The sequence below is a fragment of the Lithobates pipiens genome, unplaced genomic scaffold, assembly GCF_037356315.1.
Source record: "Lithobates pipiens isolate NorthernLeopardFrog02 unplaced genomic scaffold, aLitPip1_a1.2 Scaffold_18, whole genome shotgun sequence".
Classification (NCBI taxonomy): Eukaryota; Metazoa; Chordata; class Amphibia; order Anura; family Ranidae; genus Lithobates; species Lithobates pipiens.
Window position 1 is genome coordinate 576,066,153 of NW_027507758.1, and position 17,861 is coordinate 576,084,013.

At 45.6% G+C, this 17,861-nt stretch overlaps 1 protein-coding gene across 1 annotated transcript in view; it reads left to right on the forward strand.

The window, feature by feature from the left end:
* Positions 1-5,860: 5,860 nt before the first annotated feature.
* The window catches only part of LOC143986779 (cytochrome P450 2C5-like), a 39,115-nt gene continuing 27,114 nt past the window's right edge, over positions 5,861-17,861 (forward strand). The window contains exons 1-3 of the mRNA XM_077485185.1: positions 5,861-6,032; positions 10,685-10,881; positions 14,134-14,296. Of these exons, the coding sequence (XP_077341311.1) occupies positions 5,861-6,032; positions 10,685-10,881; positions 14,134-14,296 (532 nt within the window). The remainder of the gene's footprint in view (positions 6,033-10,684; positions 10,882-14,133; positions 14,297-17,861) is intronic.

Genomic DNA, 17,861 nt, shown 5'->3' on the forward strand with positions numbered 1-17,861 from the left:
TAGTAAAACAAATTGAGGGTTTTTGGATATATGCATTTCATATAATTCTTCAGGCTTTTCTGTGTCTTTTTTTTTGAAAGGTTGTTATACCAGAGCAGAAGGATATATTGACATTTTGCATTTTGCATGGTGCACAGTATAATAGCTTGTTGCTCTGTATGTATTTGAATATTGCACACCTTATTGATGACACATCATTTTACGTGTTTTTTTTATTTAGAGGATTTATCATAACTTTTTTTTTTTTTTTTTTTCACTTTTTACTATCAGACTGTGTTCTTTATATTGTATATCAGGATTAATGGTATGCTGCTCTGTCTCTTGATTTGCTATTCGGCTGTGAGCGTGGTCTTTTTATTTAGAAAAGTCAGTCTGCAGGGTTTTAAGACCCATATATAATAGTCAATTATTTGATGGTATTGGTTACATCTGTTCAAAAAGATTGCCAGAAAATGTAACATTGCACCCATCCCAGTTCTCCAGCATCTTGTCGGTTCACTTTCTGGAGTATATAAGGAACTTTGTACCACCTGGTCAAAATCTCGTATCTCGTCTTTTGGCATTAGTTTGCAATAGAATGTTTGTGCACTAAATTATATCACCTTGTGGTTTTGGGGGAATAAATGTAGTTGGCAACAAAGAATCATTAAACAGATTCAGATTGATGTTTATTTGGGACTTACAATTGCAAACAAGATTATTATTATTATGCAGTAAACTTGCTGTACCAGGAACATGTGCAGGTGAAGGTGTAAACCTTGGCATGAGGCAGCATGGTTGGAGTTACCTTAGCCGAGGGCTTGTGTGACATGAATAAAGGTTAGGCTGAGGTGTAGAGATGAGACCCCCACTTCAACAGCCTTTTTATGCCCTCCTTTGGTGTAAAGATATTTGTTTGGTTGATTTTTGGAAGGTCACCACCAGCTTAGGGCGGAAACTCCATTTGTAAGTAATATTTTTCTCTCTGTAGGATTGCAGTGACTTGAGTGAACTCTATTTGTTTCTGCATGGTAACAGCAGATATATCTGTATAAAGGTAAACAGAGGAGTAGGGATCAGGCATCCTGATGTAGGAGCAGGCTGCTGCCATAATTTTTTCTTTCACTTGTAAAAAAAAATTGATGCATGCCAGAACATCTCAGGGGAGAGGGAGAGATGGAAGCTGGCAGAGGAATAGGTTTAGCAATCCTGTGGATGTGATCTATGGTGATGTCAGCTTGTGAGAGTTTCTGAAATGCCCCTGAATTTTACGTGTGTTCTGGAAAGGTCTGCCACTTTGGCTCATAAGAAGCTAAGTTCCTCAAAGGGCTGATGATAGGCCTCAGTGACTTCATGATGGGTATTGGCATGGTCTGTGACCTGCTTTTCAAGGACATCGGTGCATTCCTCCACTTGATCTATTCTAGAGTGTATGAAGGAGCGGAGGTCTCTCTGAAAGGAAAGGAGCATATGTTTCAGCATTTTGTTCTGAAGCAGGCTGGTAATTGGCTGAGTGGACAGCCAGTGATTTATGACCGTGTTTCTCAACTCCAGTCCTCAAGGCACTCCACCAGGTCATGTTTTCAGGATTTCCATCAGATGAAACAGCTGTGGTAAGAACTAAGGCAGTGAAACTGATCAAATCACCTGTGCAAAACAATGGAAAGCCAGAAAACATGACCTGTTGGGGCGCCTTGAGGACTGGAGTTGAAAAACACTGATTTATGATCACTAAGCTGGTGTTGCATTTCCCCAGGAGCCTCCTAATGTTGCTTTTTTGTATTGAGGAGCTTTTGTGGGAGAAGGCGCTGGTGCCTGTGCTGCCCTCTTTGCTCTGTGGGGGGAGTCATGAAGAGCTGGAGCAGGCTTTGAGTTGTCCATTTCTTCTGAGTCACTTGTGAAGTGCAGCCTGTTCTCTTCCTGTGTGTGCTTGACTGCTGACATGGAGGGAGGAGGAGGTGCCATCTTTGCTGTGCTGCTTTATCGTTTTGGAGAAGTCCATGAGGCAGCGTGGCTTATGGGCTGAGTTATTTCTCTTTCTGGATATACCGTCCAGGCACTGCATGAACCGGCTCTCCCCCTGGTATAGGAGAGGTGGGATGAGGGCAGAGTCTTGCCGAGTGTCCCGAGGCTGAGCAGAGCTGGTGGGTTAGATGCCCATCTTTCTCAGTGGCTGGCCACGCCCCCCATTAGGTACACCTGTTCAATTGCTTGGTAACACAAATTACTTATCAGCCAATCGCATGGAAGCAACTAATGCATCTAGACATGGTGAAGACAACTTTCTGAAGTTCAAACCAAGCACCAGAATGGGGAAGAAAGGGGATTTACGTGACTTTAAATGTGGCATGGTTGTTGGTGCCAGACGTGCTGGTCTGAGTATTTCAAAAAACCTGCTGATCTACTGGGGTTTTCATACACAACCATCTCGAAGGGTTTATGGTCCAAAAAATTTGACTTGCCTGTAACTTGTTTTCCATGAGTCTTTAAAGCCAGCACCTGAGAGATCTTGGCTCCTCCCATCAGACAATAGGAAACACCTCTTTCACCAAGCTTTTAAAAGGAGGCTTCTCCCCACATCTTGTAAGTTGTACCTCTGGCCCAGGCTGGAACACACAAGCATAATACAGTAAATGATAGCATAAGGGTGGGTTGTGGCTTTCTTATATGACTCCTGGAAGACAAGTTACCAGTAAGTCTAACTTAACTTTCCTGTCGCATCATGGCAGCATACACCTATGGGGGTTGTGGCTCCGCCCCCGCAACCTGATAGGACCGTTTAACTATTAAATCTTGAGAGGGCCCCTGCTCCAGCATTCTCCTTTTTTTCCTCACCTGAGAAGACCGGACATCACCCCTTACCGCTATCGCCCCAGCCAGGTTCAAGCCTCTCCTGGGTGGAAGTCCTACCTGTACAGCCTCTAAATGAGCTTAATGGAGGAATCCCCACTCTGATGGTCTCAGGGGTATCGTTATTTATCTTTACAAATCTTAAACAGATTTATTATGCAGCGGCCTCTAACCTGTGCTTTCTAGGTATTTTCTGTTCCTTTCCTGTCAAGCTCTGTAGAACCTCGCTCCTCGGGCGCCGATGATTGAACTCCTCTGCGCATGCGCTGGCGTTCAGTGCCTCGTTGTCTTGTCGGTTCGCCACTTTCCAAAATGGAGCCGAACGTCGTGGGACATTTCTGCGCATGTGCGGGATGACGTCGACGTTGCGACGGCATTAGCGCAGGGTTTAAAAATGGCATTTTTGCTTTGTGTACCGTGGCTGCTGCTGCTTCACGACCAAGATCGTCTTCGTCATTCCGATCGTTTCTTACATATCGTTCCCTTCGGATCTCAGGTCAGTCTCTTCGTTTCTAAAGTTCTTTTTCTGCAATTGGCATATCTCCCTACCTGTCTTTGCACACTGATTTCCGTTCGTTTTTAGGATTCACTCTTCATGGAGGCCGCTGCCCCAGCAGACCATCACCAGCCTATTAGGTAAGTGGGGTCAACTTGGTAAGTACGAAGAGGAAAAAGAGAGCCTGTCACTAACGCTGTCTAAATTGCACAGCCCTATCAGGTCATCCAGATCGTCGCACTCAAGGCGCTCAAGAAGGAGCCGCTCAAGTCATAGACGGGACCGAGACCATAGCGGAAGCCGCTCAAGGCGCAGAGAGAGCGGAGATCACAGGAGGAGGCGATCAAGGTCCTACTCTCGACATACCACAGAAGATCCCCTACTAGCAGACACTCTTCTCGTGCTCAAAGTCTCCATCCCTCTGGAAACTCATGCTGGGTTTGTGGCGCAATAGCACTCCCAGATAAGCTGGCCTGTCGTTCATGCTTCAATGAAGCAACAAAAGACAGGGAATTAGATCCTAGTATTCCAGCTACTGAATTGCCCCTCCAAATCGCAGGGCCGGAAACTAGCAGACCTTTGCAAGGCACCACATCTGCTGTTCCCTCCACTTCAAGGATGTCAAAACCTTTGTCAGATAATGATGACATTGACGCCTCTACCGGCTTCGACTTTGCACTAGTTGAACCCTTCATTAAATCAGTGAAGGAAGCGATCAATTGGGTGGAAGAGAAACAAACTCCTCAGAAGCTGAGGAAATATTTTCCAAATCTCAAGAAAGATCCTGAGACCTTCCCATTTATTGAGGAACTAGAGGATTTGATTAAAGAGGAATGGCAAAAGCCGGATAAGAAGATCAGTCTAACTAACAGGTTAGCAAAACTTTATCCCCTGAAGGAGCCTAGTGTCACTCCATTAGTGACCCCGCCAGTGGTGGATTCTTCTCTGATGCGTCTTGCCAGACATGTGACACTTCCAATCGAAGATGCGGTTACATTTAAAGATGCACTAGATAGGAAAATTGACCTAGATCTGAAAAGATCTTACCTATCAGCAGGAGGCGCATGCAGACCAGCTGTGGCCCTAGCAGCTGTCGGTAGAGCCATTTCCAACTGGTCCGCCAATACCGAGAGACTGGTGTCAGAAGGAGGGGAACAAGAGAAGGTAATCTCAGCCCTACAGGAACTATCTCTCGCAGGCGACTTTGTCGCAGAAGCCTCTGTAGATATAATTAAATCTACATCTAGAGCAATGCTGAGCTCAGTAATGGCCAGAAGGGCACTTTGGCTGAAACCCTGGTCTGCAGACCCATCCTCGAAGACAAACTGGTGCAAGATTCCCTTTGACGGAGCAAATCTCTTTGGAGAAAAGCTAGATTCTGCGATTTCTAAAGTTACCGGGGGAAAATCGGGTCTGATCCCTTCAGATAGAAGATCTAAACAGCAAAGACCGTCAGCCCCCAGACGTAACCTCCCAGACAAATATAGGGAGGCAAGATCCTATAGACCTGGCAAGGAGTACAGGAGAAACTGGAAGAACCCTCAATCATCCTTCCTCAAGTTCCAGAAAGCCAAGACCCCTACTTCAGGGGATCAAAAGTCTTTTTTGAAGGTGCGCCCGCCCAACCAGCTGTAGTAGGAGCCAGGCTAAGGTTGTTCAAGCAGGTATGGGCGGGGACAATAAAGGATCCATGGGCAGTGGCGACTGTCCAATTCGGACACAGATGGAGGTTCCGAAATCACCCAAGGGACCATTTCCGAATAACAAGGATACCATCATCTCACCAAAAGAGAGTACCACTGAACAGATATGTTCAGGATCTAATCCAGAAGCAAGCTATAAGGGAAGTTCCTCTACCACAGAGAGGGAGAGGATTCTATTCTCCTCTATTTCTGGTAAAAAAGAAAACGGGAGACTTGCGTCCTGTCATGGACTTAAAGAAACTCAATCACCGAATCCTGGTGGAGGCATTCAAAATGGAGAGTCTGCAGACAATCCTCCAGGCCATCAACATAGGAGATTGGATGCTCTCCATCGATTTACAAGACGCCTACCTGCACGTTCCCATTCACACCTCATTTCAGAAATTTCTCCGCTTTGCTGTAGGTCATCAACATTTCCAATTCCAAAGTCTCCCGTTCGGAATATCCACTGCTCCAAGAACATTTACAAAGTGTTACTGCCAGTAATTGCCCTATTAAGGGAGCAAGGCCTGAGGGTGCACCACTACCTAGACGATATCCTTCTCCTGGCCGACAACCGAGATTCCCTCCTACTTCACCGCGCAATCCTAATTTCCACCCTGCAAAAATTTGGGTGGCTGATAAATTGGGGGAAGAGCAGTCTAAATCCCACACAGCGAATGATTTTTCTGGGGGCAGAGCTGGATACCCGACTCAATACAGTAGAACTCCTGGAGGAGAAAGTTCCCATCCTAATCCGGAAAGTAAAGAGATTACTCGTGGCCACTACCATCCCCGCCAGGGAATGTCTCAGTATTTTAGGGTCATTCTCGGCAACTATCCCAATGGTACAATGGGCCCAGTGGAATGCCAGGCCTCTTCAAATATCATTCCTCAAACAATGGAACGGCGTGTCAATGACCCAGCCGATAGTGATCCGGGAAGAGGTGAAGCAATCGCTATCATGGTGGACAAAACCACACAATCTGAAGAGGTGCAAACGCTTAGTCCTTCTCTCTCAAGAAGTAATCACCTCGGATGCTAGCATGGAAGGATGGGGAGCACACTATCGTCACCACGCAGCCCAAGGTTGTTGGCCATTCAGGACACACGATGTGGTTTCCAACTTATTGGAGATGAAAGCAGCATTCCAGGCACTACTAGCCTTCAGCCCATTTCTGGAGGGAAAAGATGTCCTACTAAAGATGGACAATCGAGTGGCTGTGGCCTATATCAACAGGCAAGGAGGCACCAGGAGTCGCTCCATGTTGCAAGAAGTCCAACCAGTCTTCCAATGGGCGCAACTGAATTTAACCAGTCTCAGGGCAACATACGTGCCAGGTGTCCAGAATCAGATAGCAGACACCTTGAGTCGACAGTTCGTATCCAACCTACTCTCTCAAGGTCAATTCCTCCATCCATGCCCGGAGAAGTTACACCTAACAACATGGAGACTGAAAGGGCTAGGTTCATAGCTCACGGATGTTCCCACAAAGTGATAAACACCCTTCTCCAAGCCAGAAGGTTTTTTCACTAATAACACTTACAAGAGAATCTGGGATAAGTTCCTCTCGGTCGCACAACAACAAGCCTGGGACCCTTCATCCCCTACAGTTGCTCAGGTCCTAGAGTTCCTTCAGCTAGGTCTTGACAAAGGTCTTGGTTCAAGCACCTTGAAAGTACACGTATCAGCTCTATCTGCCATAACGGGGGTGAAATGGGCTCAAGAACCTCTTATTTCTCAATTCCAGAAGGCTTGTCTAAGATTGAGACCTCCCAGAAAGCCCTCATTTCCAACTTGGGATCTTTCGATAGTACTGGACTTCCTATCCCATGACCCATTCTTTCCAGTTGAAAAAGCTTCCCTTTGGAATCTAACCCTCAAAATCACCTTTCTGATAGCGATTACATCAGCCAAGAGGGTGTCGGAAATGCATGCACTAATGGCAAAGGAACCATACCTTACCATCTACCCAGACAAGGTAGTTCTGAAACCTTCAGACCGCTTCGTCCCCAAAGTGGCTTCCTCCTTTCATTTTAATCAGGAAATATGCCTTCCCACTCTTTCTACAGAGCAGGGCGACCCTCATCCACTGGATGTAAAATCTAACTTACTGGCCTACCTTTCGAAGACCTGTGACTTCAGGAAAGTGGAAAACCTCCTAGTCATCCCTCATGACTTCAGAAGAGGACAGGCAGCTACTTCCCGCACCATCGCAGCATGGCTTGTGAAAATCATAAAGAAATCCTACTCTTCTAATCAAGCTCAGATACCTGAGGGCTTAAAGGCGCACACTCTACAAGGGCAATGGCAACCTCCTGGGCAGCTTTCTGCAAAGTCTCCTCAGAAACCATCTGCAAGGCAGCCACATGGTCTTCAAAAAGTACTTTTATATCCCACTACAAAGTGGACTCCGCTAGGTTGTCCACGGTGGAATTTGGTAGAGCGATTATTCAGTCCAATTCCTCCATTCCTTGTGAATAAACTTTTTCTGCTTAGACCCACCCAGTTTTGCGAGTTATTCCCCATAGGTGTATGCTGCCATGATGCGACAGGAAAACGGAAAATTGTATACTCACCTTTCCGTAATTTTCCTTTCCTGTTGCATCTCATGGCAGCATACAGATGCCCACCCGTCTAAGGTGAGGTATCTATATATTGAGAATGCTGGAGCAGGGGCCCTCTCAAGATTTAATAGTTAAACGGTCCTATCAGGTTGCGGGGGCGGAGCCACAACCCCCATAGGTGTATGCTGCCATGAGATGCAACAGGAAAGGAAAATTACGGAAAGGTGAGTATACAATTTTCCGTTTTTCCTTCACCCTAGGTTCACACTTTTGCATGTGGTGGAATCAGTGGAAACGCATGGGGCTGCCATTCATGCAAAATCGCAGTGGGTGTGCAGGAGCTGCAGGGAAATCCCATGGCCAAAAAGACCATGTAACTTCCCTGTGGGCACATTTTTAAAAAGGTGTAGCCTTCTTTTTTTTTTTTTTTTTTTTTCTGGAAATTAAAAGCAGGCACGGCAGCTTATTGAAATGAATGGGCTGCCATGACCATGCAAACGCAGCCCTCAGATGTGAACCAAGGGTAAATGTCTTTCAGGACAGCACCTGAGAGGATCAACGAGACTTGCCAACTAGGGAAGGGCAACAGCCTGTAGGACCCTTCTACCAAATGCTTGATCACCTGCTGACAGAAGGTCCAGTCTGTAATGACGAAAAAATGTCTGACCATATATGCAAATCTGATCTAGGTAGGCACCAGCTTTTCTGCCCAAGTGAAGGAAAACACTCTAATAGAGTGCTCGAATTCCCAGCGGGACAGACATTTCCATCTGGAAATTGATCCTTTAGATGCCTGGTGACCTTTTTTGTTGCTCAAAGCAAATAAGAATCCGAAGACCTAAAGTCATTTGTTACCTCTTAGGTAACGCAACCAAATTATTTCCACATCTAAACTTTGAAAGTCTTTCTTTCTCCCCCAAATGGTTAGAGCAAAAAGTTGGCAGGATAATGTCCTGAGAACGGTTTTGAAATGATGCTACTTTTTGTTAAAAAAAAAAAAAAAAAAACTGGATCCATTTTAAGTATAATCCTATCTGGATACGTGGACAGGAAGGGCTTCCTAACTGATGGTGCGTGAAGTTCACTGATTCTTCTTGCCAATGTAATAGCAGCTAGCAACAGTCTTGAATGTTCTTAGAAATTGATTAATGGTTCAAAAGGTTTGTCAAACCTTGTTAGTTTGCAGAACAGGTGCTAGATCCCACTTTGGAAAGCTTTTTGCAGAGGCTGGTCTGGATTGAGCAAGAGCCCAAAAAAATCTTGTGACCAAAGGTCCGGAGGAAATGGGCCTTTCCAGGAACACTCCTAAGGCAGCAACCTGTCCCTTAAGAGTACTAACTGTTAAACCATTATGTAAGAAATCTAATACTGATGCATGCTCTTCCAAAGTCCGATTTGTCGAACAGCACCAGGCATTGTAGACCTTCCAAACCTTTGCATAAATAGCTATAGTTACTTTTTCTACTTGAAAGCAAAGTGGATATTGGCGGTTCTGAAAAACCCTTTCTGAACAGCTCCCCCACAGATACCAGGTGGTGGGAGTTTAACCTGGCTACATCTGAGTAAATTACTGGACTCCTGAGGAGTAAATCCGGTCTCAGAGGAAGGTGCCAGGATGGCTTTGTTTGGCAGATGAAGATTGGTGGAGAACCAGGCTCTCTTCAGCCAAAAGGGGGGTAATCAGAATTACCAAAACTTTCTCTTCCTCATTACCAGTAGGATTAGCTGAACATGGGGGGGAAAAGCAGAACACAGGGGAAGTTCCAAGAGTGCACCAAGGCATCTATCCTCAGACAACCATTGTCTGTTTTTTTTTTTTGTTTGTTTTGTTTTTTGAGGGAGCTGTGCATTCTTTTTTGGAGGCGAACAGGTCCACCTGTGGTTTGTCCCAATTATTGGCCAAATTCTCCTCCCAGCGGCCTGCTTCTTTTGATTGGAAAAGACCATAAAAGCCTCTTTGACAAGTCTGTCTGATTCTTCCACCACCAAAAAGTCCTCTTTACTCTGGTGGGGATGTTTACTACGATTTACAGGGATTCTGGACTGTGATCCCACACCTTCAGGAGGTAACTTTTGAAGCGGCCTGATTTTAGAACCTTGCCCATTGAATTGCTGGCATAGTCAAGGTCAGGGTCCCCAAAGCCAACATAATCTTTCTGACAGACATCACCTAATTATCTAACATATCCATATTTTTTAAACCTTGAATTTTTCTTCCAGTAGAAAGATTCACTGCTCTACTGAGCTTATCTGGTAACCCAAAAACTCTACTTCCTGAGCAGGGTTGAAGTTTAATTTCTAAAGGGGCACAATCCAACCCAAGTTTTCAAAAATGACTGTGGGCCTTGCCCAAATCTTCCTGCAACTTTGCTTTGGAAGGGGCAAAAGAGAGGAGATTGTCTAGATACGGGATCGCTGTGATCACCCAAAGTCAAAGTGGATCAAGAGCTTTTGCCATTACTTTTGTGAATATCCGTGGAGCGGTTGAATGGCCAAATGGCAGGGCTTTGAACAGTAAATGCAGAATTTGTTCCATCTTCAGAGCCAACCTGCAATGGCCTCCTGTCACCAGATCTCAATCCATCAGGTCACCTTTTGGGATGTGGTGGAACAGGATATTTGCATCATGGATGTGCAGCTGACAAATCTGCAGCAACCGTGTGATGCTATTACTTGTCAATATGGACCAAAATCTCTGAGGAATGTTTCCAAGACCTTGTTGAATCTATGCCACAAGGAATTAAGGCAGTTCTGAAGGCAAGTGGGTCGAAACCAGTACTAGCCAGGTGTAACTAATAAAGTGGCCAGCAAATGTATGAAACACACCTGTTTCTTTGGCCTGCATGAGTGAGATGTGTGGGATAACAAGGAGGCAAGAGTTGAGATGAGGGATTTGGGATGAGAAGTGACTGGTTATTTTATGACAAGCAGTTTCATGTTTGTTTGAACCTATGACATTTACAGTATGGGAGGGGGCTGGGTTACTCATGGGTGGGGTCTATTTCTTCTAAGTTTTAATCCCAGCATATATTGCCAACTACTAAAATAGTACTTTGCTAGCAGCACTAACTGTAAATGTGTGTTTTTTTTATTTTTGTTTTTTCTCCAGATATTTCTGAAAACATGTTTTCCATGGACCCAGTGGTGATACTTGTGTCCATCGTTGTCGTTCTTTTTTTGGCTACAGTTTACAACAACCAGAAGGCACAGAAAAACAACAACCTCCCTCCAGGACCTAGACCTTTCCCCCTCATTGGAAGTATTCACCTAATTGACCTAAAATGCCCTCATAAATCCTTTATAGAGGTAATATTACTTATATTTGATTAAAAAAATACAGTGTGTGTGTGTGTGTGTGTGTGTGTGTGTGTATATATATATATATATATATATATATATATATATACACACACACACACACACACACACACACACACACACACACACACACACACACACACACACACACACACACAATGTGAATACACACATAGAAAACATGACCTACAGTAGGTGCCGCCGATATTGTGTTTCCAGTGTGACAGTATCGCGCTGGTTCCCGGCGACAGGCTCCTCTAACCAGCGCGATCGCGTTGCGCTGGCTGCAATAGGAAAATTTCATTTTCCTATAGCAGCCAGAGCGAGGCGATTAATGTCGCCTCACTCATGAAGCCTGCATGCCTTCTCGAGGGCATACCAGGCCCTTAGGTCCGGTAGGGATTTTAAGGGTAATCCCCTTTGCCGAAAAAAAACGGCGTGGGGTCCCCCCCAAAATCCATACCAGACCCCTATCCGAGCACGCAGCCCGGCTGGCCAGGAAAGGGGGTGGGGATGAGCGAGCGCCCCCCCCCCTCCTGAGCCGTACCAGGCCGCGTGCCCTCAACATGGGGGGGTGCCTTGGGGAAGACTCCCGGATTCCGGCTCCCGGATTATTCCGATAAGCCCCCCGCCCGCAGACCCCGACAACCAACGGCCAGGGTTGTCGGGAAGAGGCCCTTGTCCTCATCAACATGGGGACAAGGTGCTTTGGGGTGGGGGGGGGCCGCGCGGCCTGGTACGGCTCAGGAGGGGGGGCCGCTTGCTCATCCCCCACCCCCTTTCCTGGCCGGCCGAGCTGCGTGCTCGGCTAGGGGTCTGGGATGGATTTTGGGGGGGACCCCACGCCGTTTTTTTCGGCGAAGGGGATTCCCCTTAAAATCCCTACCGGACCTAAGGGCCTGGTATGCCTCCCAAGGGGGAACCCACGTAGGGGTTTTTTTTTTTTTTTTTTTTTTTACATTTGACATGGAGTTCTCCCTTTTAGGATTGATACCAAACACAGTGCCTGGTATTGGCGGGAATCCAATTCAGATCCCCGCACCAGTGTCAACCTGGCCAGCGATGCTTATCGGGAAAGGAAAATAAACCTTTTTCCTTTCCCGATGCGAGCCAGCTCGGCGCTGGCTCCTGCGACGGAGCTCGGGGGGTGTCAATCTCGCCGCTAGAAGCGGCGAGATTGACACAATATCGGCGGCACCTACTGTATGGTCTACCACTGATTCCAAAGCCCTTTGCCCAATGACAATTCCTGATTGGAAGCTGAAATGGCAGCTGTGAAGACCTGGCCTTAAAATCAGCAATATTCGGACACAGAAAGTAACACTAAAGCAAACCAAGAGTACAGAAAATCCTTTCTGGATACTAAAGAAAATGTTTGGCTTTTTCTGGCATCTGTTTTTAGGCAGTACTTTTAGAAATCTAAAGTGATATACGGGTTTACCTTCATCACCTCCTCTCCAGTGATGTTTGTGGGATCACTCACCATTGCAGACATCTTCAACCATTCTGCCAAGTTTGGGTTCTTCTATCTTGGTTAGTCCTACCTAGATACCTAGATCATATAGCTCTATGTGGCTTCATCCCGTTTTCGGAGAGATTGTAAACCGCCAGGTAAGAATCAGTTATTTACAGTAAAGACCTATGTAGCCCCGAAGGAGCTGCTGGTTTTATTGGGCTTACCGTTACCTTCTTGACTACTTCCCCATCTAGGGATTGCCGTGGTAGATGGCCCAAAGAAATGTGGAAACCTGATACTGAATCTTCTTTTGGGTTATTTATTTGCAACAGAAACCGAGTCTCTCAATGAAGGGTAGAGGGTTAGGCGTAAGTTCAAGTACTTTAGACTGCAAAAAATGGAAAGTCTCTTATAGAAAAATCCAGAGAATAGCAACCGTTTCACAACTGGATTTTACAACCCCCGGATAGACCTCCTCTCACTAGGCCTAGCAGTTGGCAGGGTGTTGGGTAAAGTCTCTGCCACAGACTTGTGATGTACACTTGAGCTTAGGATATTTGACAAAGTCTCTGCCACAGACTTGTGATTACTGAGGGATGTAGACAAATTTAAAGAGCTATCATACGGTACCAGTATCTCTCAGCCGATCCGGTGATACCGTATGAGTGTAGATACAGGCGGTATTCTTCAACTAAGCCTCCAGGCTCCTTCAGAGAAGCCAGCCTTGCGCATGGCCTTCTCCTGAAGTGTCCTCCCCTGGGCTTTTTCCAGTTGCTATGCCTCTCCCTTCATGAGATGGCACCGGACCACCTTTTGGATCAATAGGCCCGAAATGCATTCAGGCCTGTCCCTGCAGTTGCGTTGCCTCGGGCTAGCCAGCCTCCAGACTTGAAATGCATGGTTCCACACCCCAGGCCAGGAGGGCCATGGGGCTGGGTCAGGAGGACCACCCGAACCGAAAAGGCAGAAGATATTCTCCGGAACCTCGAAACACGTGATCTCGGTACCTTAAATACCACCTCCCAGAATGCAGAGAGAACAGTAGCATTCAATACACCCAGATAAACTGCGTTCTTACTCTTGCCGGCAGTGGCAGCGACACTTGCGGTCAAGGAGAACCCAGTGCAACCTAGCTGGACTGGTACTGAAACCCAGAAATTTTTGAAAATTGGCCCCAAAACCCAACTGTGGTTTCAGGAAAATTAACTTTGAAAAACATATAGCGCCTGCTCGTCAGGAGCCAGCCGTACATGATACACAATATGTCTCTTCACTTAACTGTGCTAATTTCACAGATACTACAGTTGGGCAAACGGTTTGCATTGACCTCAAACAGCACCTGTTTGGTCAGTAGTGTCACAAAGGGGGCAGCGCCACAAGGTGGCTCCACCCATTACCTATTTATGACACTGTCAAATGGCAGCACAAGCATTTGGTGGTTAGCCTTTATCGTGTGTGTGTGTGTGTGTGTGTTTTTTTTTTTTTTATGTCCCCTATATTCATTCACATAGGGAGTGGGGGTGGGATCTGGGGTCCCCTTTGTTGAAGGGGGCTTCCAGTTTCTGATAAGCCCCCTGCCCACAGACTATCCAAACCACAGCCATAGTTACTTATCTTTTGAAGAAACTGCAGATATGTTGCAAAAGTTAGGATATAGACTCAAAACTTATGTGGTGCTGATGAAGCTCTCAAAAAAAGTTTCATAACTTGGAATGATGCAGGTTCACCATTTATTGGTAGTTTATTTAATTAACCCCATTTCCTATTCTCTAATGTTCTTGCAGTTGTCCAAGCAGTATGGTCCAGTATACACCATCCATTTAGGGATGTCAAAGATGGTTATCTTGTGTGGATATGATGCTGTAAAAGATGCACTAATCAACCATGCAGATGAATTTGCTGACAGACCAAGAACACCATTGTTGTATAAGCTCCAGAAGGATCACGGTAAATCTTTTTGTTTTCTTTATAAAAGAATGTCTTTGATCTTGTTCCAAAGCAATGTCAAAATGTCAGTAGTACTATATTGTATAAAATAGAGTACATTGGAACAGAGCAGTGACTGTTGTAGCTTGGAGAGAGGAAGATTCCCTAAATCGAATTGTCTTGAATACCAATGTAACCAGGTATAAAAGTCAGGGTAGATCCAAAATATTGAGTTGCCAAAATAACAGGAATGGGGGGGGAGTTTTTGGGCTTAAGAGATCATTTCAAGAAGTAGGCTCAAAGCTTTTTTGGCCATACTTCATTCACCTGGGCATCACCAATCGGCAATACTCAGACACAGTAAGAAAGTAACACTAAAGCAAACCAGAGTACAGAAAATCCTTTCTGGATACTAAAGGAAATGTTTGGCTTCTTCTGGCATCTACTTTTAGAAATCTAAAATGATATACAGGTTTACCTTCATCACCTCCCCCCTGGGATCGCTTACCAGTGCAGACATCTTCAGCCATTCTGCCAAGTTTGGGTTTTCCTTCCATCTTGGTTAGTCCTACCTAGATCATATAGCATCATCCCGGCATATGCTGACATTGTCAGAGATTGTAAACCACCAGGTAAGAATCAGTTGCTTAGTATCAGTTACTCTGTTCTGTTCTACACTCCTGCGACCCATATTCAGCTGAAGCCTGCTATGGGCTGATGTCTCTTAGCCCTTGTACACACGGTCGGAGTTTCCGACAACCAAATCCATCGGATGTTGACCGAAACTGTTGCATACACACGGTCGGACAAAGTTGTCGAAAAATCCGATCTTTCAGAACGTGATGACGTAATTTCGTTACGATGGGACTACGTTCAGGCTAGTAGCCAATAGCTTTGATGTAGGAATTTGATCTGAGCATGCGTGCCACTTGGTCCGATCGGAATTCTCTACACATGATCGGAGTATGTCCTATCGGACCAGTTTGTCGGAAAATATTTCCAGCAAGTTGGAAAATTTGGTCCGACGGAATCAGTCCGATGCATACCACACACAGTCGGATTATCCGCCAACACGGTCCGATAGGACACATTGAAATGGATTCTCCGACCGTGTGTACAAGGGCTTAGCCAGTCCAGACTCCAGGGAACTGCAGTACAGAAGGTTTTTATCCTTTTTAATGCCTTTAGGTGAAAAACCTTAAGGCTTTACAACCACTTTAAGCTCTTCGGAAAATTCCTTTGGAAAATGCAACTTTTCTTTTGCATTTAGTAAGTCAACCCCACTGTGTATCCTTTCCACCCCAAACATTTTTTTTTTTTTCAATCTACATGCAGGGGACTATTTTTTTTTTAATTTAACCACTTGGGATCCGCGCTATTGCCAAATGACGGCATTAGCGCGGACCTACATTTCCGGGACTACGTCTATTGACGTCGTCCCGTGTACGAGCGGCCTGCGCGCCCCCTGAGGGGCGCGCGCGGCGCGCTCTGTGATCGGCGAGTCCATGAGACTCGCCTGATCACCGATCCGTGCAAGGGGTCGATCCCGACCCCTTATCACGTGATCAGCTGTCAGCCAATGACAGCTGATCATGTGATAGAACGGAGCCGGTAATCGGCTATTATTCCTCCTCGCGCTGACAGCGCGAGGAGAAAAAAAAAAGCCGATCACCGGCGGCCGTGATCAGGACATCAGTCCCGATCACGGCCATCAATACAAGGGACCACCTGCCAGTGCCCACCTGCCTCCCGCAGTGCCATCCTGAAGTAAAAGTAAAAGTGCCCCCCGTCAGTGCCCCCCGTCAGTGCCCATAGTGCCCACAGTGCCACCCCACAGTGCCACCCCACAGTGCCACCCACAGTGCCCACAATCTGCCTCAAAGGTGCTGCACCCCAGTGCCGCCCATCAGTGCCCAGCAGTGCCACCTATCAGTGCCCATCAGTCCCATCTATCAGTGCCCATCCGTGCCACCCATCCGTGCCACTTATCCGTGCCCATCTTTGCCCATCAGTGCCGCCTTATCTGTGCCCATCGGTGCCGCCTTATCTGTGCCTATTAGTGCCGCCTTAACTATGCCTATCAGTGCCCACCAATGCAGCCCATCAGTGCCCACCAATGCAGCCTATCAGTGCCGCCTAATCAGCGCACTTCAATGAAGGAGAAAAATGACCCGTTTGCAAAATTTTATAACAAACTATTAAAACATGATTTTTTTTTTTTTTTTTGCATCTTTTTTTGTTTGTTTAGCAAAAAATAAAACTCCGAGCTGTAACTAAATACCACCAAAAGAAAGCTCTATTTGTGGGAAAAAAATGATAAAAATTTCATTTGGGTACAGTGTTGTATGCCCGCGCAATTGTCATTCAAAGTGCATCAGCGCTGAAAGCTGAAAATTGGTCTGGGACTGAGGGGGGTTTAAGTGCCCAGTAAGCAAGTGGTTAAATACCACTGAGCACTTCCTCCAATTAAAAGTAGCTCACTCAAGTTAAGTCCCATACACACTATCAGTTTTTCTGCTTAGTTTTTCCTTCAGATTTACCAAACCCAGGTAATGCAAGAACCTGCCTGGTTGCATACACATTGAAACTCCAAAGGTTTTCCCTCATATTATATGGTTTTGGTAAATCTGAAGCAAAAACTGATAGTGTGTATGGGGCTTAAGATTTGAAAATGGGACCCAAAGCTGTGACCATTTTACTATTGAAGAACTGATGTTGCTAAATGTCAGGGAATGTCATTTTCAATGATTCAATACTAAAATGTGTGATCATGATGAAATAACTAAATGCCAAATTACTAAATGGGTAAATGTTTGTCGTGTGTGCGCTCTTATAAATTGTGCAATCGAAGTCTGTTCTGATATTTTTCCATTCGTGATTCTTTACCAGGTGAAGTGTAAACTCTCCTCCATTATAAAAATAAAATCCAGCATCTCACATAATCCAGTGAAAATTCCCACCTCCAGGCTCGACCTCCTACGCGTTATGCCACCAAGGTACATGCGTTTGGGGGCGTAACGCTAAGAGGCTTACCCTTGCAATGGGAGTTTTCACTGGGCTTTTTTTTACCTAATAAATGTGAGTGCATTTTATGAAGTGGGTTCTATGCAGTGTGAGCCTAATATCCCAAGTACATGAACACCAGAGTCTGGTCAGCTTGATCTGTGTACATGCTTTGTTGTCCCTTAGGGGTCTATAATTGAGGTGAGCTTGCACGTCACCTGTTGAAAGGATCACAAGTGGAAAATTTACATTAATCTGTGGTGTAATCTCCTCCTATGAAGCACCTTTTATCAAACAGATTTTTTTGATTGCACAAGTTGAGAGATATATTGTAACTTTTTTAGTTATTTCATCTTGAGGCATTACGATCACACATTAGTATTTAATGCGGAAACACATTTGGTAATTGCAGCAGCTGAACCCTATAATTCTTTCCATCACTAGGTGGCAGCGCACTACTACCATACTATTTTCAATGTTTAACCGCTTCTATTCTTTGAATATTTACTCTTCCCTCCCTCCCTTTCCTAACCAGGCCATTTTTTTGCGATTACGGCATTGTTACTTTAACTGAAAATTGTGC